The sequence below is a fragment of the Lygodium microphyllum genome, chromosome 25, assembly GCF_053477565.2.
Source record: "Lygodium microphyllum isolate KBCC chromosome 25, Lygodium_microphyllum_v1.1.10, whole genome shotgun sequence".
NCBI classification, from domain to species: domain Eukaryota; kingdom Viridiplantae; phylum Streptophyta; class Polypodiopsida; order Schizaeales; family Lygodiaceae; genus Lygodium; species Lygodium microphyllum.
The window spans coordinates 70,826,101-70,852,385 of NC_141159.1; the positions used below are offsets into that span (position 1 = coordinate 70,826,101).

Sequence of the window (26,285 nt, forward strand, 5' to 3'; positions counted from 1 at the left end):
GAATTTAAAAAATGGTAATTTATGTACAACTTCTATTTTCAAGGATCAAAAAGTAAGCCATACTCTTTCGAAAATATGCTAAAATAAGGACTTACACAAAAAACAGGATGAATCCCACTACCCAAACTTGGTTGGATGTGTCGACCTATTGTATCAAATTTACATGTATGTGTTATTTTTCATAACTAAAGAGAAGTTCAAAATTTCAAACCTTTTTCTTTAAATTTTAAAGTTTACATAATTACCAAAGATTGCACAATTCATTTTGCACCGGTTTTTGGTGAAGACTCTCGGTTGTGCACTCGTGTTTTATGTGACGTGCCTAGAGATTTAATTCACAGGACAAGGTTTCATGGTTCGGGGGGCCGTTTACACCATACCATGTACGCACTTCCCAGCAACTTTTCATACTTGTTGAACTGAACTGGTGCAAAATCATGACCCCCTGACAGCCGGCGTGATTGCTGATACATTCACATGCCCAGAAGGATCTTCTATTCACGCACGAGCTCTCTCGAGTCTCTAGGGATGCCTTCCATCTCCTGTTTGCTTCTGCTGCTACTCCTTCCATCGTTCTTGGTGAGTAACCTGATTGAGAGAGAGAGAGAGAGAGAGAGAGAGCGTGTGTGTGTGTGTGTGTGTGTTGGCGCGCGCGTACGTGTTTATGTCTTTGCAGCTCAGGGCAAATTTTTCTTGCATTCTCAAGTCTTAACTTTTTTGATCTCAATTAGCCGGGATTATCAAACCTTTTTTTTTCTTTTTTGGTGGTTTTTTTTGGAGAAGGGGGGTGGGACTACCAGAAAAGTGGCATTCTGATCCACCTGCCAAGACCTCCTGATTTGGGATCCCAAGTGTGTGGGTGGAACAATAGCTTGGTTTGCCAGCTCCAGATTGGACAAGCAATAGCATCAAAGAAAATATGGCATCGGTTATTGCTGTGATGCCAGGCAAAGAAGAAATGATAGGTAGCCAAGTAGAAGGGCCAGAGCCATGTATGAATAGGGAAGAGACAGTAGCAGAATTGACACTTTCAATGGTTAAAACTCGAGAAGCATTAGACTGTTTCTGATGTTGACCTTTCTAACAGGAAAACACTCTGTAGACCGATTGGCGTGTTGCTATTTTTGTGGGTTGTCCAATGCTAATTACCTTCTGTGCTTGCTGTTGGAAAGACTTGGAAAATCAGAAAAACTACCAGTGCAAACACTAGTAGAATGATCCACCACCATATGCACCTTTGACACACAATTTTCTTTTTCACAAAAGGTCCTGCACAAAGCTGTCTGAAGCAGCACAGTAAGACAAGGGTGGTTGAAAAACCTTTTACTATCACTTGAAGCATCAGAAGGTTATGCTTGTTTTCAAACTTGAAGATCTGTAGTAGTGACCAGTTACCAATATCAAGCAAGGCCTTTGTGATTTCTCTGGCCTATTCTCCTTCTACTCCTTTTTCTTTGACTTTAATTTTGAGTAACACATTACCAAGATGACACACTATACAATTAGGCAACGATTCTTTATTGCATTCTTTCTTTGTCGGTTTGTGACAGCCCTGGTGTAAGGAAATACGAAGGCAAAAAGAGAAATGCAGAGTGTATGATACACACGATACAATTTTATGAATGGTCAGTAATTGGACGAGTGTATAGAAATGACAAATGATAGAAAGGACCCTTAAGCCTCCATTTCTTGAGGATCGGGAATGGGGGGGGGGGTTGACGAAGGAGTGGGGGACAAATTGGTATGGAGGCTTGTTGGTCAGTTTTGACAGCAAGCGGCACTTTGATTAGCCGAGGAGGTTAAAGGATCTCAGTCGTACTTCATCCATTTGTAACAAAAGTTAAAGAAATATCGCAAGGGGCGTCTGTTTTGGGGCCAATAGGGTGTCCAATGTCCAAGATTAAAGTGGTAAAGTGTGCATTTTTAATTTTGTGAATTTGTTAATTGCTGTAATTAGTGTTTAATTGGGTTATTTACCACCCTATCCAAGGAGAAAAGCTGGTTTCATCATGTGTGAGTTTGTGGATGTCATTTAGGGTTGGGCACATTGTACTTATTTTAGGCATTTTTGTTGTGGTTATTTTATCCAAATTTTGGCATTTATAATGTAAGTCAACCAACATTAATGTTGATTGACCAGCATTTATTTAAGGCCTATTTCATACCTATATATTGGAGCTTCTCCTCCTCAATCATGGTCATTCTCCTCCTTCAAGTTTTGGTGGAGACAAAGAGTCGATGTTGATGCCTTGACAGCTAGTGACTTGCATTGGATCTGTACTGTCTCATGTCTTGGTATATGGATTCCATTTTTCGAGCATCTCTTTGCTTGTGAGTTTTTTTCTTTTGCAATGTTTCTCTTTTCCTTTGTCTCTTGTCTTTAGCTGTCACGGGGAAGTGAAATTTTGAGATGCTTTAATCTTGCTGATAATATTTGATTAAGTTATTAATCAAATGTGTAAGGTTGTTTAGCATATGTGATGTACATGACAGTTATTTCATGGTAACGAGTTAAGGATCTCGAGGATATAGTAGGTGTCAAAGGCAAAAGTGTGATAAGTTATGCCAGTTGGATCTTAGCCATTCAATTTGTTTTATAGCTTGGAGAGAGAGAGAGAGAGAGTATATTAACGTCTCTAAAAGGCCAATGTGGTCTATGAGACAAAGCAGTACATACAATGATGGTGTGTTTCTCATCTAGAATGAGAAAAAAGATGGAAAACATGCCTATAAGATTGAAAAGGAAATGAAATGAAATAGTGTCCCATAAAAGGGAAACATGTCAGTGATCTGAAAGTGAGAGTAGAGAAAGGAAAACTCTCCATCAATGATATGTCTGTTCTCTAGGGAAGTGTATTTCTGCATAGCTAAGGCGTCTTGGCATCTGTCTCCTGTGGCGCTCAATGATGGCTTTAATTTGTCTGTGGTGTGGATGTCTAGGCCTTCGTCCGGGTGGACGTGGGCGCCTAGACCGGCTAAGTGCCACTGCTCTATCCAAAGGGACACCTACAGAAGATGAGGTCCAATGATGATGTACTCCTGTAGGCTGTGTGGCAGTAGTAGTGGTATCTGCCATACTCTGTCGTGTATCCATGAAAAAGTCAGTGACTGCTCTCTGTCTATGTGAGCCGAGCTGTGGGGGCCTCCTACTCCGTAGAATTGTTGCTCTGCGCCTCTGGAGCTCCAAGAGGAAAAATCCCAAGCATCTCTGATCCTCATACTGCATGATCTGTCTCGGGGGTCCAAAACCCTCTCGAAACAGACAGTGGTATCTACCTCGTATGTCGTAATATACAGTGCATCGGCAGATGTAGTGTTCCTCTGTCTCTGGCTCTCTGTCGCATAGTGGGCATATGCGTTCTTCTGTCTGTATACCCTCCCATCTGCCTGTTTCAATCCTCAGGTGGTGGGATGAGGTGCGGATTTGACCAATAGCTGTGCGTAGTCCATGAGGCAGCTGTGTGTCCATGTAATTGGGTCGGGTGATGAAACCATCCTCAGATACCTGGAGGAAGTGGGTCTGGTAGTGTGCCATCCTCGTGCCATGGGGCGAGGGGGGTCGGATCCAGGTCTTCTCCGTATCTAACTTCAGTATGTCTGCTCTGATCACATGGTTTAGCTCTGATCGGCTTAGGTCAAGTGTAGGGCAATCCAGGCTATAGTCAAAGGGGGGTAGTCTGTCAATCTGCAGACCATGTAGACACATCCATGTACTCATCTGAGCATACCAACAGTGTCTGTCACCGTCTGCTGCTAGTTGTCTAGAAGAGGCCAGGGCTAGCCGTGGGTATCTATCTTGGGGGAGCTCCCATAGTCTATATATGAAAGTCACTGCCTGAACCAAGGCCTCAGCCACCATGGGTGATGCCCCCAACTCAGCTCTGATAATCTCATGTGGGGTCGAGCTCTTCGCTCGTATCATGCGTGAGATCATCATGACCAGTGGTCTTTCCATATGCTCCCATCCATCATAGTATTCCTTCTCTGGTCCATCCTGGTCTCCCAAAGGCTGTCTCCTCGTGTGAAACAAACTCGGACCCCAAATAGCTGCCCCATATAGGAGTGTGGGTGTAACCAAGGTGTCAAAAAGCCACAGTTTGGTGCGCGGCTCATGAAATTGTATGTGAGCACATTGCCTCTCCAATGCCCCTAAGGCTGCATATGCTTTTGCCAAACGAGCCTCTGATGTCTCTCTCCAAGAGAACTGTGGTCCCTTCAATGTGACCCCCAAATAAACATACTGCCTAACCATTTCCACTGGCTCTCTGTCAAAAGTAAACTGGTGCTCAGCTCTTGTCACCCAAGCAGCTGAAGTGTTAAATACCATAACTTTGGTTTTCCCAAGGTTCACCTTAAGATCTCTATCTCTGCAAAAAGCTGATAATGCATCCAAGTGTCTATTTAGTCCCTCAGGTAAGTCAGATATAAGTACAATATCATCGGCATAAAGCAGTAATGGTATCAGCACTCCAGCTAGGTTGGCTCCGGCCCCACCTGTCCTATCCACATATTCTGAAATTTCATCTATATACAGCCCAAAAAGTGTCGGTGAAAGTGGACAGCCTTGTTTCACCCCAATGGTGCTATTGACTGTATCTGAGATGCCCTCAGGTGTTCGTACTCTATCTGTCACTGTCTCATATAGGGCATAGATACTCCACTGTATCTCTACGGGCACACCAATGTTTTGCATTCTTTTCATGAGTCTAGCACGTGGCACTGTGTTAAAGGCCTTGCGAAAGTCCACAAAATAGCAATAGATCTTTTTCTTGAATGCCTTGCCTTCTTCAATGATTGCCCTCAACGTAAAGATATGGTCTAGAGTTGTATATCCCCTCCTGAAGCCAGCCTGGCCTTTTGACCTCAGGCCATGCATCTCGGCCCATTCACTCAACGCTTGTTCCACGATAGAGCCATACATCTTGGCCAGCATGTGTCCAATCATGATAGTTCGGTAGTTACTAGGTAGCGCGGGGTCTCCACTCTTAAAGAGCAGCACAATAATATGGTCTGACCAACAGGTTGGAAATCCCTCACAAACTGCCCTATTAAAGATGTGAGCCAGCGTTGGTGCCAGAATATCACAGGCATGCGTGAAGTGTTCAACCACTAAACCCTCATGGTCTTGGGCTCTTCCATTTTTCAGCTTCCATATGGCATTCCTCACTTTTTTTTCTGTGAAAAATCTGCAATTTGCTGGTCTTGAGGTTGAGGGGAGTGGCATAGGCTCTTGGTCAGGGATATCATAGAGTGTGCAAGCATATCCATGCCAATCATCCGGTCTAGTAATTTGTAGGGGTGGCTGGCTCTCATGCATCTTTTTCCACGCTCTCTTGCTGTCCTGCCCCAAGAACATGGAATACATTTCTGTTTCTAGTCTGCTCAGGTATTCCTGCTTCTTTTTGCGTACCAACCGTCTGAAGAGTGTTCGAGCATGCTTATGGGTGCATATACCAAGTGCCAGCTCTCGCTGAAAACGTGCTCGTGTCTCTCTGCACTCATCATCATACCAGCCATTCTGTGGAGCATTACCTCGTGGAGGTTTATGTGACGGTGTAGTGTGTGGGAAAGCGTATGCTGCTGAAGTGTGTATTATCTCGGCCAACTGTCCTGTAAACTCATCCAGAGAGGCCTGTGTGTCTAGCTCCCTCAATGCATCTCGCACAGTAATGCTGTATATGTGTGAGGTCGCTTCCACAAAATCATAGCGTGGTAATTTTGGTATATGTGACTGTGCTTCATGTATATGCCCATATTGCATTGTGAAAGCTAGAATAGCATGGTCTGCTACTAATCCAATTGGTCTGTCCGAGATTTCAAAACTTTTTATGTCAGGTAGCAAGTTGGGTGATCCAATCAAATAGTCCACTGTGCTTGACCCCTTCTTGTTATTCCAACATGTGAAGCCATTAGATCTTGGCCACTGTGGTAGCCCGTTAAGGATGGCCAAACCATGTGCACTTCCTAGTGCCAGTAGGTGTGTTCCATATTCTGTTCTCTCTCTATCTTGGGCTGATCTAACTAATCCCACTTCATCTAATGCAATATCTCTGAACATCTCATCACTAGTGTCAAAGAAAGCAGATTGGTTGTTTCCTGTGCGTGCATTAAAGTCTCCTGCTAGTAGAACATCCCCAATTCTCATGTATCCCATTATGTCCTCATATAGTGGTGTATACGGGGATGCCTCTTTAGGGGCAAACTTAGAGTATGCAGGGGGAAAATAGCATATGGCAATATACATGTCGCGAGTTCTGCTTGTACGTAACCTGATCCACATGTATCTTGCCTCTACATCTCTATGTACCACTTGGACTGTATCTCGGAGCTCTTCTCTAAATAGAATTGCCACACCTCCTGATCCCCTCGTCCCTCCAGGCCGTCTAGGCTGAGGGCGATATACACTTTCCCATCTATATCCATATACATCAGGTAAACGACTGTCTTTACATTGATGTGTCTCAGTATACATAGCAATGTCTATACCTTTGAAAGTATCCTCAAAATAACCTACATCTGTCTTAAGGGAGCCATTGCAATTCCACAGTGTGAACTTCAGGGTCTCATAGGCCGCGCACCGTCATGCCGTCCTTTTCTCTGTGATGATGACTCTTCCATCTCTGTATACAGCCCATTTACCTGCTTTCCGTGCCTCTAGAACACGTGGCATATTTTCCCTCCTGTGGGCTAACTGGGCTGGGGTGAGGTCTTCATCTAGGTAGATCTTTTCTCCTTTGAGAGCGATCCTCTTAGAGAGGAAGTCTCTCTTCTTTTCCAGGTCTCCAAACTTCAAGATGAGGACTTTTGTTTTTGTGTCAGCCTTCCCGACTCGCCAAGCCCCAATGATGGGTACATTTGTAGCTCCAATTTTGGTGGCAAGAGCTGTAGCATCTTCAATTGGGGAGCTTTTCTCGTCTAGTCCAACCACTCTTACGTGGAGTGCGCGTACCCGCCTTTTTGCCTCTTCTTCCAAGGTGGCATTCATGACTTCCACTTTGTTGCCATGCATTCCTTTGTTCTTTTTTGCCACATCTATCCATTCTGCATTTTCTTTGACGGTATTCTCAACATTCTCCATTTTCTTTTGGGTGCCTTCCACCACACTTGCATAGGTGTGCATGTTCTTTTTTAAAACATCCATTTCTTTTTGTAGTTCCGGTGCGGTTTGTGGTTCCTTTTGTGTGTCCAGTTTCTTTTTGCATTCGTCTAGTTCTTCTTGTAGATTAGAGATCAATGAGTCTTTCTCTGCCATGCATGCATCCAAAGTTTGTTGCATCTCCTTTTTTAGTTCTTCCATCATTTCAGCTCGAACCTGCTCTTGTATGTCCTTTTCCATTTCCTTCCTCATGGTACGTATTTCAGCACGGAGTATGGTCAACATCTCCTCATATAGTGTTTCATTAATTTTGCGGGATGTCTTCCCATATCTACTCGACCCTGGAGAGACATTCCAATCTCGGGTTTTACGCCCATAGGTTTTGTATCTCGTGTTCTTTGGCGGTGTATGAAACATTGTCTCCATGGCTGGTTTTGTGATTCCTTCATTGTCAGTTTCTTCCATCGTAATTATAGTATGCGCTATAGCATAAAACTGTTTACAGTCTGGGTAGAGTAGTAAACCAGTGACATAAACTATCACTCTAGCATGAACTAGAGACAGTATATCATAGACTGTCAATGTGACTGCATCATAGGATATGACTGTAACATGAAATGTTAATGTGCGTCAGTCTGAGATCCCGTAGGTTTCCAGTCCACACAGCATGCAAGGTTCATTCACAGTGTATGCATACGTCACTGCTGCCACGATACATTCACAGTGTCTGCATTCATGTCAGTTTGCATTCATGTCAGTCTGAGAGAGTGTCTGCAATCTGAGAGAGTGTCTGCATTCGTCACTGCTGCCACAGTACATTCACAGTGCATGCATTTATGTCAGTCTGAGAGAGTAAGTGCAATCTGAGAGTGTCTGCATTCGTCACTGCTGCCAGAGTACATTCACCCAGGACACAGCAGACAAGCCAGCATTCATGTCATTCTAAGTACATTCGTGTCCTGCAGGACAGTGGCTGTCTCCCTGTGCAGAGACGTGACCTTGCAGAGCAGCTCCCCAGTGGCGGCACTCACGACAGTCCCGCCCGTCAGACGCCCGTCAGATGCTTGCTGTCAGACGCTCGTCCACGCCCGTCACACGCACGTCAGCATTCGCCCGTCAGCTCGCCCGTTAGCACGCCCGTCAGACGCTCGCCCGTCAGACACATTCGCCCGTCAGACACGCTCGCCCGTCAAACACGCTCGCACGTCAGCATTCGCCCGTCAGACACGCTCGCCCGTCAGACACGCTCGCCCGTCAGACCCGCTCGTCAGACACGCTCGCCCGTCAGACACGCCCGTCAGACACGCTCGCCCGTCATTCGCCCGTGAGAGAGAGAGAGAGAGAGAGAGAGAGAGAGAGAGAGAGAGAGAGAGAGAGAGAGAGAGAGAGAGAGAGAGAGAGAGTTGCTAGTTGTTGAGAGTGGCTATCGGGAAGCGTGAAGATCTTGGTACACAAAGAATAAAATGTATTTATACTTAGGGTATGTAAGGGTGCATTCACATGTATAAAATAATAATACACGTGTACAATACACGGAGGTGAATAAATGACATTTACATCTCGATAATCTCCCACTTAAAGGTTCGAAGTGAACCTTTAACCAACTTCCACTAGTCGTATGCAATGCTCATGCTGAGACTTTTAGTGAGAACATCTGCAAGGTTGTCCTGTGTTTTGATCTTGGTCAATGTGATTAGACCATCTTTTAGAATTTGTTTGATAAAGTAATATCTCACATCTATATGCTTTGTGCGTGAATGGTATATGGCATTCTTAGCCAGATACACAGTACTTTGGCTATCACATTCCAACACTGGAGTACTCATAGACATGCCCAGATTCTCTGCAAGTTTGCTAAACCATATAGCTTTCTTAGAAGATTTAGTAGCTGATATGTATTCAGCTTCAATAGTACTTAGTGCTATCTTTTCCTGCAACTTAGAGCATCAAGAAAGGGCCCCACCAGCAACTGTAAAGACATACCCGCTAGTGGACTTGCGAGTGTCCAAGTTACCTGTTATGTTTGCATCACAATAACTGTGCAGACTAAGTGCACCCATAGCAAATACACTTTCTTTGTGTACCATTTAGATATCGAAGAATACACTTAACAGCCTCCCAATGTGTTTTGCCAGGATTTGACATAAACCTGTTGACTACTCCCACTGCATGAGCAATGTTTGGATGAGTAGCGACCATAGTATACTCAAGAGAGCCACAAGCTGATGCATAAGGGGCTCCCTTCATAGCATTGGCTTTCATGTCATCTTTTGGGTTGTTGGCTTTACTAAGCTTAAGATATGGAGGTAAGGGCACCCCAAGAGACTTAGCTTCAGCCATTTTAAATCTATCCAGTATCGTTTCAATGTACTTCTCTTGAGATAAGAATAACAATTTTTGTGTTCTATCCGTGCGAATCCTCATGCCCAATATATGCTATGCACTTCCCAAATCTTTCACGGAGAAAGCTGATTTTAGCTGATCTTTGAGAGTATCCAAGCTAGTCTTTCTTTTCCCGGCTAGCAACATATCACATACAAAACAAGTATGATGGGGTTGCCATCTGTATCATTTTTCATGTACAAACAATGGTCTGTATGCTTGTATGTAAACCCATGAGAGAGCATAAAAGTGTCAAACTTTTTGTACCATTGCTGTGATGCTTGCTTTAGCCCATACAAGCTGCGTTTTAGTTTACACACCAACTGCTCTTTTCCAGGAACTACAAAGCCCTTGGGCTGTTTCATGTAGATTGCCTCATCAATGTCACCATGCAGGAAAGCTGCTTTCACATCTATTTGGTACAACTCTAAATCTAATACAGTAGTGAGAGCAAAAAGCACACGTAGAATGGTCATCTTCACAGTAGGTGAGAAGACCTCTTGGAAGTCAATTCCTTCCTTCTGTGCATACCCTTTGGCAACCAATCTTGCTTTGTACTTGGGTTTCCCATCAATTGACTTTACTTTGTAAACCCATTTGTTTGGAAGAGGCTTTCTTCCTTTGGGCAACGACACGATCCCAAGTATCATTAGCATACAGAGATTTAATCTCTTTCTGCATAGCTAGCTCCCACTTACTGTTGAATTTGCATGACTCGGCCTCTTTATATGTAAGAGGCTGACCCTCATCTGTAAGCATCACATAGTGCAAAGAGGGGTCATATCTATGTGGTTTCCTTCTTAAGTGTGTAGACTTGTGTGCCCAATGATCTACATTCTCAAGAATTGGGTCTACATCAGGAGGTATGTTATTTTCAGCATTTATTGGCTGCTATAAGCCATTTTCAGCATGCTGTTCATGCTGTACAGCTCCTTCATTTTCATTTCTAGCACCTGCATTTTCATAATCAGCAAGTCTATCTTGCTGTCCATGACCTCCCTGTGTTTCTATTTGCTGCCCATCATCATCTGGCTAAAAAATAACTGGCTGATCATCAATTTTAGCTTGTGGTACAGCATCATGAGGCTCATCATTCGAAGTAATAGGTGGCTGCAAATTCTGAAATTTGACATTTTTCATGTCTTCATCAGAGGCTAAAGTACTTTTCAGCAACTTTGCCTCATTAAACACAACACTACGGTTGCAAACAATTTTCTTGGATTGTGGTAACCACACTCTATAGCCAAATTCACCCTTATCACCATAGCCCATGAAAATGCCTTTGTGGATTTCGGGTCAAGTTTACTCCTCAACTCATCTCTAACATTCACAAAAGCATCACAAATGGTCATATGAGGCTGATTTGCCAAACCAAACCTCCTCAGGGATCCATTATTTAGGGACCTGTCTGGAGAGTGGTTGCAAATGTGAATGGCGGTTTTTAAGTGCCTCTCCCCAAAATTCATGAGGGAGATTAGCAATGGACAACATGCATCACTCTCTTTCACATAAAGTCCTATTGTATCTTTTAGCCACTCCATTTGAAGAAGGGCTGTAAGGAGCTGTAAGCTCCCTCTTGATTTCATGCAAGGTACAAAAAGACTTAAACTCAGTAGATGTGAACTCATCCCCATTATCAATTCTCAAGCATTTCAGCTTTCTACTTGTCTGAGTGGTCACAAATGCATGAAAAGTTTAAAAAACAGCAAACACTTCACTTTTCTTTTTCAACAAATAAACCCAAATCTTTCTGGAACAATCATCAATACATACGTTAGAATGCATTAAGTCCAAGACATTGGACTTACAGGAGACACTAGAGTAAAAGGAAATTTTCATTTGCTTTTCAAATTGACAGTCATTACAAAAATCAAGTTTAGAGTCTTTTCCATCAACCCTCTTGAAAGAGGTAAGGACATTAAGTCCTTTTTGGCTCATATGGCCTAATCTCTTGTGCCACAACTCTAAATGACAGCCAATTTCAGCAACTATAAAGTGCCCTTTTTGGTTCCTTTTGCAATCATTATGGAACCCAATTTCAACTTCCACAAACAACCACCAAATGGTGTAGTGTAACCATGCAAGTCAAGTTGACCAACAGACAGTAAACTCATCTTGATGCAAGGCATATATATGACATCTTTGGACACAAGCTCTTGCCCATTATCCAAAGACAAGTATATAGTGCCTATCCCATCAATATTGCAAGCATGGGTATTTCCAAGATATACCTTTCCATAATTGCCTGCATTGAACATAACAAAACACTCCAAGCAAGGAGTTACATGAAAAGAGGCACCAGAGTCTACAATCCAAGTTTGAGTGACACCATCATCAACTGACAAAAGTGCATCAATCACATCAGCCTTGGTAATCTGCATATCTTGCATGTGCCATACAATGGCATCATAATCTACTGCACATAGTACATCAGCCTTTGCATTTGAGAGCTCCTCTATGACTACATTGGAGGCCACATTGGCCTTTTTCTTGCCTTTGGCTGCCTCAGATACATCTGTCTTATCCTCTTTCTTCTTTTTGTCTCTTGCATTCTTCTCTCTCTTGTTCCTTCTTGTAGAACTTGCAATCAGGCTTCTTGTGGCCCTTCCGACCACACTGATAGCAAGTAATATCACTCTTTTCCTTTCCTTTGCTCTTGCTTCTGCTTCTCTGTCCAGCATTTGCATTTTTCTTTTCAACCCTTGCCTCTAACATTGTAAGCTGAGTTGCTGCCTTCTCTGCTAAACTTACGTCTAATTTCTTCATTCAGGATTGAACCCCTCACACCATCATATGAGAGATTAGGGTTATGTCAAAAGATGACGTACTAGCGAGACAGTAGGGTTGGTAGGGAGGAACACGGAGTAAACTCCGCAAACATGTAGAAGAGAAGATAAGAGAGAAGAAACTCTGATGAATGGAATGATGAAGTTCCGAATCATGGAATGAATGTGATACAAGGGAACAAGGGTGCAATAGCACAAGGAAGATGATGAAAATAACCACAAACCACGAACCGCAATGACATCCTGAAGGGGTGTGAGGGTAGTGGAGAGGTTCAGCCGTGAGGAATGAATGAGAGAGTTGCCTATATATAGGCATAGTCAGTCTAGGATGGTGCCCCTTTTTGGGGTTGCAAACCCTAAACGCAAACCTTAAACGCAAAACGCAGAAACACAAAAACGCAAACTGCGGGTGAAGGGTTTCTCAACACCCCCTCTTAGGCTCAAAAAGGGGAACAAGAGAAGAGTGAGGTGGAGATTCAATGCTACATGCTGAAGAATGCTCATGCAGCAGGTGCCACTTGGACAGTGTCCCTCGTGGGGAAATTGTTCACTTGCCCAAGCGCCCTAGTACAAAGATGATGAAAACATGAAATGCATAGGAGGAATGTCGGACGTTGTGTGGTGCCAAAAACCATAGAATAAGTCCGTACTCGATCTCGGGAGGTGGCTCCATGCTGACCAAGTGACCAAGGCAAGAAGAGAAGACGACCCCTAAGATCCAAGATTTCCACCGCAAAGGTAACCTGTAGTAAAGAACAGTAGACAGAGTGAACAGGAGAAAACCGAAACTCAACCTCGAGAGAGAGGCCACTAGCTCCGTGCATCCATGCTGGAAGGAATACGAAGACCTTGTCACCAAGTCGCGGCTGAACCTCCGAGGTCCCGATCGAGGTGGTACCTGAAGATCTTGGGTATCAATAGAAGAGATGATTGGTCGCAGATAGCCACCCCAAGAAAGTAGAGGATGGGTGAAGAACTTCATGTGGAGTAGGTTCCCCCCTCTGAGATGGGAGGTGGAGGGGCCCTCGTTGAAGTCGAAGAAGTGGATGTCTCGTCTAAGGGCAAAGAAATAACATCCCTCTCTGAAGTAGATAGGGAATCCGAAAACTCATGGGTCACGGACTCCGAAATGTCTAATGATGAAGGAACTGCCATCGATCGTGCTGAAGAAGGTATCTGGGGTGCCGAAGAGGAAGCTAGAAAGTACCCAGAAGTGGCCTCTTGAACCTGAGTGGAAGAGGGTGGGGAAGGAGGCTCAGGATGAGTAAGAGGTGGGCAACAGCTGCTGTCTCTCAATGAAGCGGACTTGATAGCCGGAGAAGTGGAAGAAGTCGAGTAGCCACTGTCTCTCAAAGGAGCGGATTGACGAGGAGACTGTATCAAACAATCACTGTCTCTCGGTGGAGCGAATTGCAGAGCCGTAGGTCATGGAAGCCACTGTACCTGAAAATAAGTGGGAGAAGACTGCCGTCAGCATTGCGACGATCTCCAGGAGGTCATAGCGCCAATTGATCCTCCATGTGCTCGAAAGGACTTAGTGTGCATCAGATGCGTCTTATTGTCTTGAGCATAGTACTCTGATAGCCTATGCAAAACGATCTCTGTGGCCCAGAAAAGAGAGATGGCATAAGGATTGCTTGGTGGAAGATGCATATACTTCGGAGGGGTGGGGAGCAAAGATCGAAGTCGGCAAGCATCGGTGGTGTGTCTGGTGATGCCACAGTAGGAGCACCTAGTAGTCTGGACATCTGTTGGTAAAGAAGCCATGGATACCAGTGTGCCTTGCTGAAGAAGGAAGAGGTCAACCACCATGGACCACGAACCGCAATGTCCGCCTCAAGGGGTGTGAGGGCAGTGTGAAGCACAAACCGTAATGTCCTCCTCAAGGGGTGGGAGGGTAGTGGAAGGGCTGTAAGTGAGCTGTCAGTGGGAGGAGGATGTGACCAGCAGTAAGAGGCTGAATCATGGAGAAAAACGCAGGTGAGGAGAGGGAAAGACTAAAACGCAGGTAGGACAGCTTGCAGGAGAGAGAAAGACTAAAAACGTAGGCAGTAGGTGAGAGAAAGGCTAAAAACGCAGGCAGGACAACCTGCAGGAGAGAGAAATACTAAAAACGCAGGAAAAAACAGCAAAAGCAGTCAATATGCTGAAATCAGCTCTGAACAGTGTGTGATAGGCTGGAAACAGGCACCAGGCTGTTGTAGACAGCAATGGCCAGCTTGGACCGCGATGTCCTTTGCGTTTGGGGTGCGGGCAGCAAGCTGAAATACCTGAAATCTGTAAAAACGAGATTGTTTTCTGAATGGAGAGTGATCAGCAACAGTCGTTTTGCTGTAAACAGCTGCAAACTGTGGATAGAAGGCTGAAAACAGGCGCCGGACTGTAGATAACAGCAAGGGACAGCTAAGACTGCGATGTCCTCCGCGAAAGGGATGTGGGCAGCAAGCTGAAAACACCTGAAACCTGCAAAAACGAGATTTTGATGCAGCGGAAGAAGAAGAGAAGTGGATGCTGAACCCGCCACCGGTCTTTGCCTTCACACTTGTGGAGGATCTTTGCTGCTGAGCAGATTCAGCTTTGATACCATGTCAAAAGATGATGTACCAGCAAGACAGTAGGGTTGGCGGGGATGAACACGGAGTGAACTCCGCAAACATGGAGAAGAGAAGATAAGTGAGAAGAAACTCTGATGAATGGAATGATGAAGTTCCGAATCATGGAGTGGATGTGATACAAGGGAATAAGGGTGCAATAGCACAAGGAAGATGATGAAAACAGCCACGAACCACGAACCGCAATGTCCTCCTGAAGGGGCGTGAGGGTAGTGGAGAGGTTGGAGAGAAGAGGCGATGGACTGAATGAATTAGCCGTGAGGAATGAATGAGAGAGTGGCCTATATATAGGCATAATCAGTCTAGGATAGCGCCCCTTTTTGGGGCTGCAAACCCTAAACGCAAAACGAAACTGCGGGTGAAGGGTTTCTCAACAGTTATTACTAAGAGAAACCACCAAGGTCTCCTAGGAATCAGGCAGCGTTATTGTCACGGGGACGTGAAATTTTGAGATGCTTTAATCTTGCTAGTAACATTTGATTAAGTTACTAATCAAATGTGCAAGGTTGTTTAGCACATGTGATGCACATGGCAGTTATTTCATGGGAACGGGCCAAGGACCCCGAGGATGCAGTTGGTGTTAAAGGTAAAAGTTGTGTTAAGTTATGCCAACTGGGTTTTGGTGGTCAGTTGGTGCGAGGTTGGACCCTAGGACAATTGTTTGGCCATTAAGTGTCAGTGGTGACACTAGGGACTATCATTAATTAATTAATTAATGCTAGTCTAAGGGTCCACAGAGATTGGGAACCACTCCAAGTTGCAAATGGCCTAGCCAATTTCATTCCAGATGGGCATGTTTAATTTTGGGCAAGGTCAAAAGGGCTGAAATTAATTTTTAGAGTTAATTAATTCTGAAAAATTAATTTAATGGCTGAAAATGCATTAGGAAGGCTGCCACTTGGCAAAACTTTCCTATGCAACTAGGGAGAAGGCTGTTGGAGGGTGGTGGAAGCTGAATGGCAGCCATTCTGAGCTTGGTGGAGAGAGAGGTGATCAGATTTGGGTCTGAGAGGCGACGATGATTGATCGCACGCCGCGACAGGACAAGGGGGAGCAGGTTTTCTCTTCCGCCTCAAGAGAGGCGGCGGTAGGAGAGGAGGGCTCGTTCGCTAAGCTAGTGTTTTACCCCCCTTTTGAAGCTGTTGGTGCCATTAGATTTGTCATCAGAGCTACGACTCAGAAGATACATTTTAGCTGATTTTCTCTCTTTCTACAACATGTCTCATCTCTTCCAGTCTTTGCTCAAGTATTCTCAGCAATTCTCAGCCATGGGTAGCAGAGTACAACCAAATTTGGTGGACAGCACAGAGTTTACTGTTGTAAACCCTAAATTACATCAGTAATTAGGGTTTAGCAGCCACCTTGGGACCCGTGCCATTAGTCAAAGGCATTGTACACTGAAATCAGCACGGGAAATTCGTGGAATTGTGAGGATTTTAGATGCCAGCCCATCTATTGTGAATTTGGGGCAGCATTTGACCAGTTGGGGTTCCATTAGAGCAAGTCCTGGGTGAAAATCAAGAGACACGCCCAAATGCTTTGCTGATTATTGAAACAGCAAGGGGCTTTTGAATCAGCCAAGGAGATCGTGAAATCTCGGCTTGTAATTTATCCATCAACAATTGAAATTAAAGAAATATCGAAAGGGGCGCCAATTTTGGGGCCGACAGGGTGTCCACTGTCCAAGTTTATGAAGGTAAAGTGAGCATTTCAGTTTATGTTCATTTGCTAATTGCTGTAATTAAGTGCTTAATCATGTTAAACCACCCTATCCGAGAAGGAAGGCTGGTTTCATGGTTCCATTGCTGGGATAATCACTCAAGCTCTTGATTTGGTGAGCCCGAGGCACCTGATTGCAAGCCAAAGCTTTGTGCTAGTGCTGATTTTTATGCTCAGCTGAGAAATTACAACATGTTTTCATATAGTGAGATGGAATCAAGCAATGATGATGCCTCTCAGTATGGACATTCTCATGGGAATGAAGAAAATGCAATGCCTAATCTTGGACAAGGCTCTCATGATGGACAACAAGCTAAAAATGTTGCTGTTGGGCAAGATGCAGGGCTTTCAAGCCGTCATGAGGTAGATGACCAGCAAAGTGAAGAGGAATTTGATGACCAATTCAAGAATCGGATGAGGACAACAGCAAATCTCTTTGCTGAATTGGCAAAGGATCCTCAGTTCACCCGATTTTTGAATGCTCCAAAGAAGGACAGCAAGGGCAAGAAGAAGAAGTCAACTTCTACACCTTCGGGACAGCAAGATGCACGGAAGGTAGTGCCAAATCCTTCACTTGAAGCTCCTAAAGAGGCCAATGAAGCTAAACAGTTGGTACCTATGGGGCAAGGAATGCAAATGCAAGGCCATTATGGAAGTGCCAATCCAATGGATTTTGGACAACTGGGCATGCATGCTATGATGTGGCAGCCAGGATACTTTGGTGGTAGCACGATTTTTCATGCAATGGTTGGCCAAGGGCCGCATATGGGAATGCATGGCACAAATCCTTATGGTATGTAGCAGCCAATGCATGGTGTGCCAGGCCCATTGTTTTCGGGTATGGCTGGAAATGTGCAAAACCTTATGTATGGTAGCATTGGCTTGATGCCTGGGGCACAAAGTGGAATGTTTGGCAATGCATCTGCACCCTTGAATGCTTATGGGGCTCAAGGAATGACTGTTGGTCATTCAAATGCTTCATTTGGGCTTGGTCATGATGTAAATACAGCAAATGCACCCTTTTTGCAGCAGCCAGTGTATGACAACTTGACTCTTAAAGGGGAAGCAAAAGACTATGATGAGGGTGGAAAAGCAATGAAGTTTGAGTCTTTCAGTGGTGCACAAGACAGACTGAAAGCTTTGAGCTTCATTCAGCAGTTTGATGCAGCCTATTCAGGGGGAAACTTCACCGAATCCTCTAAGATTCGAAAGGCAACCACTTTCTTGAAGGGGAATGCATTGCAGTGGTGGTCCACACTCTTGATGCTTGGTAGAGCACCGTCAACATGGGTACAATTAAAGCAAATGTTTGCATCGAATTGGTAGACTAGTACCTTTGAGGTGGACATCATGACAGCTTGGAACAAGTTTGATGCTAAGGAATGCAAGAATTTAGAGCAATACAATAAGAAGTTTTGGGATGCATTGCTGCCCATCACTTCTTATCGTGCCGTACCCCTTCATGAGCAAGTGGAAAAATATGTATGTGGGCTGCCCAAAGGAATTAGGGATTTTTGCATAAAATCCACCGTGTCTAGCATGTCTCAGCTCATAGAGATTGCTGCTACAGTCGATGCTTGTTAGCAGAGTATTTGTCAACTCATGTGTGAGTCTGAGCTTGATCTGGGCTGGGCATTTTTATTAGGTATTTAAGGTATTTTTCTGGTGTGGCATTTTATGCCAGTGGAGCATTTTTATGCACCAGTCGGCCAGCATTAATGCTGTCCGACCAGCATTATTGCTCCCCACTTTTTCAGCCTATTTATACTCAGTGCTCCTCCTCAGTCATCATCATCTTCACCATCTGCAGACTCTGTGGAGAGAGAGGAGCCAGAGCCAGTGCCAGTGCTAGTGCCCACGCAGCCAGTGACTCACTGTTGTATGCGACTGTCTTGTGTTCAGATATATGGATCCCATTTCCCGTGCATACATCAGAGTTCTCATCTGTATCGTGTTCTTTTCTTTTCTCTTTTTGTCTTGTGTTTCAGCAGTTTATTTCAGCACATGTTTATGCTTCCACCGCTGCTCCACTTCTGACATGGTATCAGTTTTCAGGATTTGTATTTCTGTTGTGTTTTCTTGCTGATTTCAGGGCTGTTTAGTACCCCTGCTGATTAGACGACTGCTGTCGCAGCCAGGCGAAGCGGTCTTACCGGCGGTTACCTCCTGTAGGACATCTCCTGAAGTATGGCAGAAGTTGCAGCAGATGTACGAGGCACCTTCCACCATGCGGGCCGTCACACTTTATGGCCAGCTCCAGCAGATGAAGTTTGAGCCGAAAGATACTATTCAGTCGTTTCTTCTTCGTGTTACGCAGGTACAGGACCAGCTTCGGCACATGCAATCTGCTCTTCCCGAGGCCCATCTCGTCGGGACGGTCCTCTACAAGCTCCCCCCGGAGTTTGATGGAGGGGCCAATGCTTTGCGGGCGCAGACATCATCGACTCTTGTCAGTTTTACACATATGACCTCGATGCTTCTTGAGCATGAGACATCCTTGAGATTACAGGGGCGGCTTCCGGCACATTATGGAGGCGAGGCTTATGTAGCTTCAGAGAGGGGTGACGGGAAGAAGAAGTCGAAGGCCCAGTGTTACCATTGTGGCAAGAAGGGACATTTGCGGAAGGACTGCAAGAAGTTAGTGGCTTCCAGGAAGGAGCAGAAGAAGCGGGATGTTGACTCTACCGATGAGTCCTCTCCTTCATCAGACTTCGACTCCGATCCTCCGACCAAGGTGAAGTCCAAGGCGCAGAAGGGATCCTCTTCTTCGGATCGCGGGAAGGGCTTGGTGGCCCCTTTCTCGGCTGCTTTCTAGTGGTGGTGATGAGGTCATCCCTCACGACTCTCTTGTGCCAGAGAGGGAGTGTGAGCGGGTGTTCAGATGGGGCAGCCGCGCCTCATCTATACTTTTATACAGGTGCACAGGTTCCAGAGAGGGACGTCCCTGACGCATCGACTTTAGTTTGGCGGAATCAAATCCTGAGCTGGGATTGACATCCAGGTTCATGATGAGCTAGGTTATCTGACAAAGAGCGGGAGGCTTTCGTTTGGAGCTCACATGAGGAGACGCTTTGGCGGTCTGGCCAAAGGCGGGGAATCCATGGTCACCTATGTTCAGGGGCATTTTTGACAGGATGGTCTTGTATGCTACTGCGAGACATTGATGATGGACACAGAGACCTGCTATGATCTTCTCTATTTTCAGGTGTTTGGTACGATCGACATTGACATCAGGTTCTCTCCGAGGCACCTTGGTGGTGGCTTGATCACCCACTGCTTGGGTATCCATGGTTCTACTTGGTGGTTCTATGTTGTATAGTTTCTGATTCCTTTTCATTGTACTATTGTATTGTATCAGATCACCCATGATCTGAGAGAGGGTGTGAGCAGAGTATTTGTCAGCTTATGTGTGAGTTTGAGTTTGATCTGGGCTGGGCATTTTTATTAGGTATTTTAGGTATTTTTCTGGTGTGGCATTTTATGCCAGTGGAGCATTTTTATGCACCAGTCGGCCAGCATTAATGCTGTTCGACCAGCATTATTGCTCCCCACTTTTTCAGCCTATTTATACTTAGTGCTCCTCCTCAGTCATCATCATCTTCACCATCTGCAGACTCTGTGGAGAGAGAGGAGCCAGTGCCAGTGGCCACGCAGCCAGTGACTCACTGTTGTATGCGATTGTCTCGTGTTCAGATATATGGATTCCAGTTCCTGTGCATACATCAGAGTTCTCATCTGTATCGTGTTCTTTTCTTTTCTCTTTTTGTCTTGTGTTTCAACAGTTTATTTCAGCACATGTTTATGCTTCCACTGCTGCTCCACTTCTGACAATGCTTTGCTATGTGGAAAGGATTTGCGCTTCCAAGAGAGTGGGGAGAAGCCGAATAAAAAGTTGTTTAAGGCTGAGAAGAGGGGCATATCTGTAAAAAGGCCCAAAACATCAGTGGAATTGGTGCCCGATGTTGTTAGTGATTGGCCCAATGATGATGCTACTGAGTTGTGCAGAGCATGGGGCAAAATTAGGGGTCAGCATGCATTGATATTCTTTGATAATGGTGCATGAGCCAACTTCATCTCTAGTGACATGGCAGTCCGTCTAGGCATCAAAGAGGATGAGATGGGAGCCATGGGGGAAGTTGGAATGGCATGTAAGGGTCATGCAAAACCTATCACACCACTCATTGGAAAGCTTCGGTTGCACATACAGGGATATGTAGACAATGAAGAGTTTTACATTGCTCCACTTAAGGATTGTGATGTGCTGCTTGGTATGCCATGGTGCCACCATATGCATGCAATGATTGATTCATATGGAAAAGAGATCATTATTCAACATAAGGGAAAGACACTCATACTTGATGTAAAGTTGAAAGGAAAATCTGTCCTTGTTGTATCTGCAACTGCTAATTTTAAAGTAATGAAAAATCATCTTTCAGCGTATTTAGTTTTTGCTAAGGATAAGGATGATAGTGAGAATGTTGGGAATATGTCTAAATTAGAGGAGAATCGCATGTCATTTCTTAAAATGTATTCTGATTGCTTCTCTTAGTCACTTCCAGGGGAGCTACCACCTGAAAGACCCGAAGATCATGGCATAGACCATATCCTTGGAAGTAGCCCTCCTAATAAACCACCCTATAGGATCAGTGCAGCCCAACAGGAGATTATGAGTTAGGTAAACGAGCTGTTAGAAAAAGGGTTGATTCAGCCCAGCTCATCTCCTTTCTATTCTCCAGTGCTTTTGGTGCAGAAAAATGATGGTTCATAGCGTATGTGCTTTGACTATCGTGCTCTGAACAAGATCACGATAAAGAACCGCTTTTTGATCCCTCGGATCGATGATGCTATGGATAGATTACAGGGGGCAGCAATATTGAGCCGTATAGATTTGAAAAGTGGGTATCATCAGATACGCATTAGACTGGAGGATATGCCTAAGACAGCTTTGGACATCTTTTGGGCTATATGAATTTCTTGTCATGCCTTTTGGACTTACGAATGCTCCTGCCACTTTTAATCGGATGATGGATCGCATCTTTCGGCTACATAGTGCATTTGTGGGTACTTTCTTTGATGACATGATTGTCTATTCAAAGAATGAGACGGAGCTTAGAAAGCACTTGGACATTGTTTTCAATGAGCTATGTAAGCATAGGCTAGTTATCAATGACAAGAAGAGTGAATTCTTTTTACATGAAATCCACTTCTTGGGACATATTGTATCGGCTGATGGTATTCGTATGGACCCTGTTAAGGTTGAAGCAATACGTTCATGGCCAGCTTTGAAGAATGTTCATGAGATCCGTAGCTTCTTGGGTTTATGTTCTTACTATAAGAAGTATGTACGCGGGTTTGCTGAAATTGCATCTCCATTGCATGCTTTGCAAAAGAAAGATGTGCAATTTATATGGACAGCAGTGGAAATTTCAGCATTTGAAAAGTTGAAGGAAAAGATGACTTTAGATCCTGTGCTTGTGTTGTCTGATCTAGGGAAGTCATTTGTGGTTCAGTGTGATGCATGTGGTAATATCATTGGGGCTGTCCTTATGCAATATGACCGAGTTGTGGTTTATGAGAGCCGAATTCTCCATGGTGCAAAGAGGAATTTACAGGTTTATGAGAAAGAGCTCTTGGTTGTAATTCATGCACTGTCTACGTGGAAACATTATTTGTTGGGGGATTGATTTTACAGTACAGACAAACCATCAGACTTTGAAGTACTTTCTGACGCAAACAAAGTTGTCAGAGAAGCATATGAGATGGGCAAATTTTCTCTTTATGTTTCATTTTCAGATTGTACACATTGATGGTAAAAAGAATGTTATGGCTGATACACTGCCACGTAAGCCACAAATTTCAGCTGTCACTATGGTTTATCACACTGAGTTGGATGGCATGAAAGAGCAATATGCTGCTGATTCGGACTTTGCTAATGTTTATGATCAACTTTGCAATGGCCAAGGGCATGAGCATTTAATGCTAAGAGATGGATTTTTGTTGATGCATGGACGACTGTGTGTCACAAAGCAGTTGAGCCCTAGAGTGATCATTAAAAGTCATGCTCCTCCGTATGCAGGACACAGAGGTATTGATGCCATAGTTAAGGCAGTGGAGCATTTCTTTTATTGGCCAGCTTTGAGGCATGATGTAGAGCAGTTTGTTAGGGCATGCATCATATGTGAGAAGGTAAAGTATGATAGACAAGAGATGCCAGGCTTGTTGCAACCCTTGCCTATTCCAGATAGGCCTTGGCAAAGCATTGCTATGGACTTTATCTTTGAGCTTCCTAGGACATCTATAGGGAGTGATGGGATATGGACTATTATTTGCAGGTTTAGCAAACAAGCCCATTTGATTCCGGTGAGGAAGAAGATAAAGGCTGATCATATGGCACGATTATTTATGCAGCACATTTTCAAGTATCATGGTATGCCTGAGTCGATCATCAGTGATGGAGACCCTCGGATGACCAGTCTATTCTGGAAGGGGTTGTTTGAAAATATGGGTACCACGCTGAAATTCTCATCATCCTTCCATGTGCAGACAGATGGTCAGTCTGAGGAAGCAAATTCCACAGTGTTGGATCTTTTGAGGTGCTATGTTTCAGACCACAAGACACAGTGGGAGCAGTATTTGCCATTGGTTGAGTTTGCATACAATAATATGGTGCATAGTTCCACTGGCAAGGCTCCATTTGAGGTGATTGAGGGTGGCAAGAAGGTTCACCTATTTTGCACACTAAGGATAAGATCTTTGAGGCTGATTGCTTTGGGAAAGCTTGGATGCAGCCTATGCAAAGATAAAGTATGCACTTCAGAGATCACAAGACAAGCAAAAGGGGGCAGTTGATCGCCATAGACATGCTTTGCAGTTTGCAGAGGGCGATTATGTATTGTTGCGTATCGAAAAGGCAAGGCTAAAAAAGATGAAGAGAAGAGAGAGGTTGTATCCGAAGTTAAGCATGAGATACTATGGGCCCTTTCAAGTGTTGGAAAAGGTCAGCGATGTTGCATATCGGCTGAAATTACCTCCACATTGGCGGATACACAATGCCTTTCATGTTAGTTTGTTGAGACCTTTTAGTGGTAATGTGCCAGAAGATGTATCTGCTGAAATTCAGCCAGAGGTTGAGGAACTAGATGAGATTTTGGTACCCGAGCAGATTTTGGCACATAAGGAAAGGAAGGTCAGAGGTAAAGTTTCCAGAAGATATTTGGTGAAGTTTCAAAATTGTTTACCAATGGATGCAAAATGGATGGAAGAGGATGACTTGGCAGACCATCCTCAGTTGTTACAACTTTATCTCGATGCCTTTCAGTTCGAGCCGACTTTGGATCGGGCTTACTTAGTTTCAGCAGAGCGGGCGTTCGGAGCATTGCCTGATGCTCAAGGGGGAGGTAGCACTTCCACTCCACCGGTTTTGGACAGCTCGTATGTAGTGGATCTCGGATGTATTCAGCATGTATCCAAGGTACTGTGCTGACAGTATGTCTGCCATGAGGTCACTACTCGACGTACTAGTCACTGTGAGATACATGTATATGAGTATGGTTGTCACTGCGGCTCTGAGACTATACTTATGCATGAGTTTTTGGACCAGTTTGGCATGAGTTTTTGCCTCAATTTTGAGATCCATTTCTGATTAGTTGCAGCTCAGTTTTTGATCAGTTTGAGAACCGTTTATGATCACTTTGGGATCAGTTTTGCATCAGTTTTTGATTAGTTTTTTTTTACCATCAGCTTGTGATCAATTTGGAGTCACATTTGCAGCCATTTGTGATCAATTCTCATATCAGTCCATGATCAGTTTATGATCAGGTCATGCTCAGTTTTTAATGGTTTACAGCTGATTCCATGGACAGCCGCATGTAGATGAATGTCATTGAAAGTTTCAGCCATGGTTCATGCTGAGAATATGCTTTATTGTGGTTTTGAAGTCAAAATAGTTGAGAAACATGAGTTATGGATGCATCCAATGGTTTCTAGCAACAATTTTGGACTATTTTTCAGTTTTCTATTATGTTTTGCTGGCATGAAATTTTCAATAAGTTTTGCGCATATGCAACGGTTTGACAACAGTGGCCAATGTTGTGGTGACTCTCACGCCAAATTGAAATTCCAGTGCAATATACTTTTGCTTTGGCCCAATTCAGTGCAATGGAGGACGATTGCAGGGGTTTTCAAGGGGGAGGTCTGTCACGGGACGTGAAATTTTGAGATGCTTTAATCTTGCTAGTAACATTTGATTAAGTTACTAATCAAATGTGCAAGGTTGTTTAGCACATGTGATGCACATGGCAGTTATTTCATGGGAATGGGCCAAGGACCTCGAGGATGCAGTGGGTGTTAAAGGAAAAAGTTGTGCTAAGTTATGCCAACTAGTTTTTAGTGGTCAGTTGGTGCCAGGTTGGATCCTAGGACAATTGTTTGGCCATTAAGTGTCAGTGGTGACACTAGGGACTAGCATTAATTAATTAATTAATACTAGTCTAAGGGTCCACAAAGGTTGGGAACGACTCCAAGTTGCAAATGGCCTAGCCAATTTCATTCCAGATGGGCATGTTTAATTTTGGGCAGGGTCAAAAGGGCTGAAATTAATTTTCAGAATTAATTAATTCTGAAAAATTAATTTAATGGCTGAAAATGCATTAGGAAGGCTGCCACTTGGCAAAACTTTCCCATGCAACTAGGGAGAAGGTTGTTGGAGGGTGGTGGAAGCTGAATGGCAGCCATTCGGAGCTTGGGGAGAGAAGAGGTGATCAGATTTGGGTCTGAGAGGCGACGACGACTGATCGCACGCCGCGAGAGAACAGGAGGCAGCAGGTTTTCTCTTCCGCTTGAAGAGAGGCGGCGGTAGAAGAGGAGGGCTCGCCAGCCGAGCTGGTGTTTTATCCCCCCTTTTGAAGCTGTTGATCAGAGCTACGAATCAGAAGATACATTTCAGCTGATTTTCTCTCTTTCTACAGCATTCTCTCATCTCCTCTAGTCTATGCCCAAGTATTCTCAGCAATTCTCAGCCATGGGTAGTAGAGTACAACCAAATTTGGTGGACAGCAGAGAGTTTACTGTTGTAAACCCTAAATTACAGCAGTAATTATGGTTTAGCAGCCACCTTGGGACCCGTGCCATTAGTCAAAGGCATTGTACACTGAAATCAACACGGGAAATTCGTGGAATTGTGAGGATTTCAGATGCCAGCCCATCTATTGTGAATTTGGGGCAGTATTTCACCAGTTGGGGTTCCATTAGAGCAAGTCCTGGGTGAAAATCAAGGGGCAATTTGCCCGAATGCTTTGCTGATTATTGGAACAGCAAGGGGCTTTTGAATCAGCCAAGGAGATCGTGAAATCTCGGCTTGTAATTTATCCATTAGTAATTGAAATTAAAGAAATACCGAAAGGGGTGCCAGTTTTGGGGCCAAATGGGTGTCCACTGTCGAAGTTTATGAAGGTAAAGTGAGCATTTCAGTTTATGTTCATTTGCTAATTGCTGTAATTAAGTGCTTAATCAGGTTAAACCACCCTATCCGAGAAGGAAGGCTGGTTTCAGTTATGATAAAAAAGATTCCAGGTCGAACGGTGCTTAAATGTTAGCCAATCTGACACAGTTGAGTAAAATTTCATCAATACATGAAAAGCCCCAATTTTTTAGGATCCAATGTCAGGAAATTTTACTCGGATGAGCAAAGTT

At 44.2% G+C, this 26,285-nt stretch overlaps 2 protein-coding genes across 3 annotated transcripts in view; both read left to right on the forward strand.

The window, feature by feature from the left end:
- Positions 1-306: 306 nt before the first annotated feature.
- The window catches only part of LOC148014362 (uncharacterized), an 89,581-nt gene continuing 63,602 nt past the window's right edge, over positions 307-26,285 (forward strand). For both annotated transcript variants that reach the window (XM_087666871.1, XM_087666872.1), the window contains exon 1: positions 307-579. In XM_087666871.1, coding sequence (XP_087522997.1) covers positions 478-579 — 102 coding nt within the window. In that variant the 5' untranslated portion in view covers positions 307-477. The remainder of the gene's footprint in view (positions 580-26,285) is intronic.
- LOC148014363 (uncharacterized) lies at positions 13,271-24,409 on the forward strand. The gene is made up of 3 exons (XM_087667403.1): positions 13,271-13,436; positions 23,384-23,992; positions 24,336-24,409. Exons 1-3 carry the CDS (start codon positions 13,271-13,273, stop codon positions 24,407-24,409), a joined length of 849 nt encoding a protein of 282 aa, XP_087523529.1.

Excerpts from the sequence above, each read along its gene's own strand:
- LOC148014363 (XM_087667403.1), top strand. The coding sequence starts at position 13,271 with ATGGGAGGTGGAGGGGCCCTCGTTGAAGTCGAAGAAGTGGATGTCTCG. Across the intron at positions 13,437-23,383 it reads CATCGATCGTGCTGAAGAAG|CCTATGCAAAGATAAAGTAT; the intron begins GTATCTGGGGTG and ends GCTTGGATGCAG. Across the intron at positions 23,993-24,335 it reads GCCTGATGCTCAAGGGGGAG|CTTGTGATCAATTTGGAGTC; the intron begins GTAGCACTTCCA and ends TTTTACCATCAG.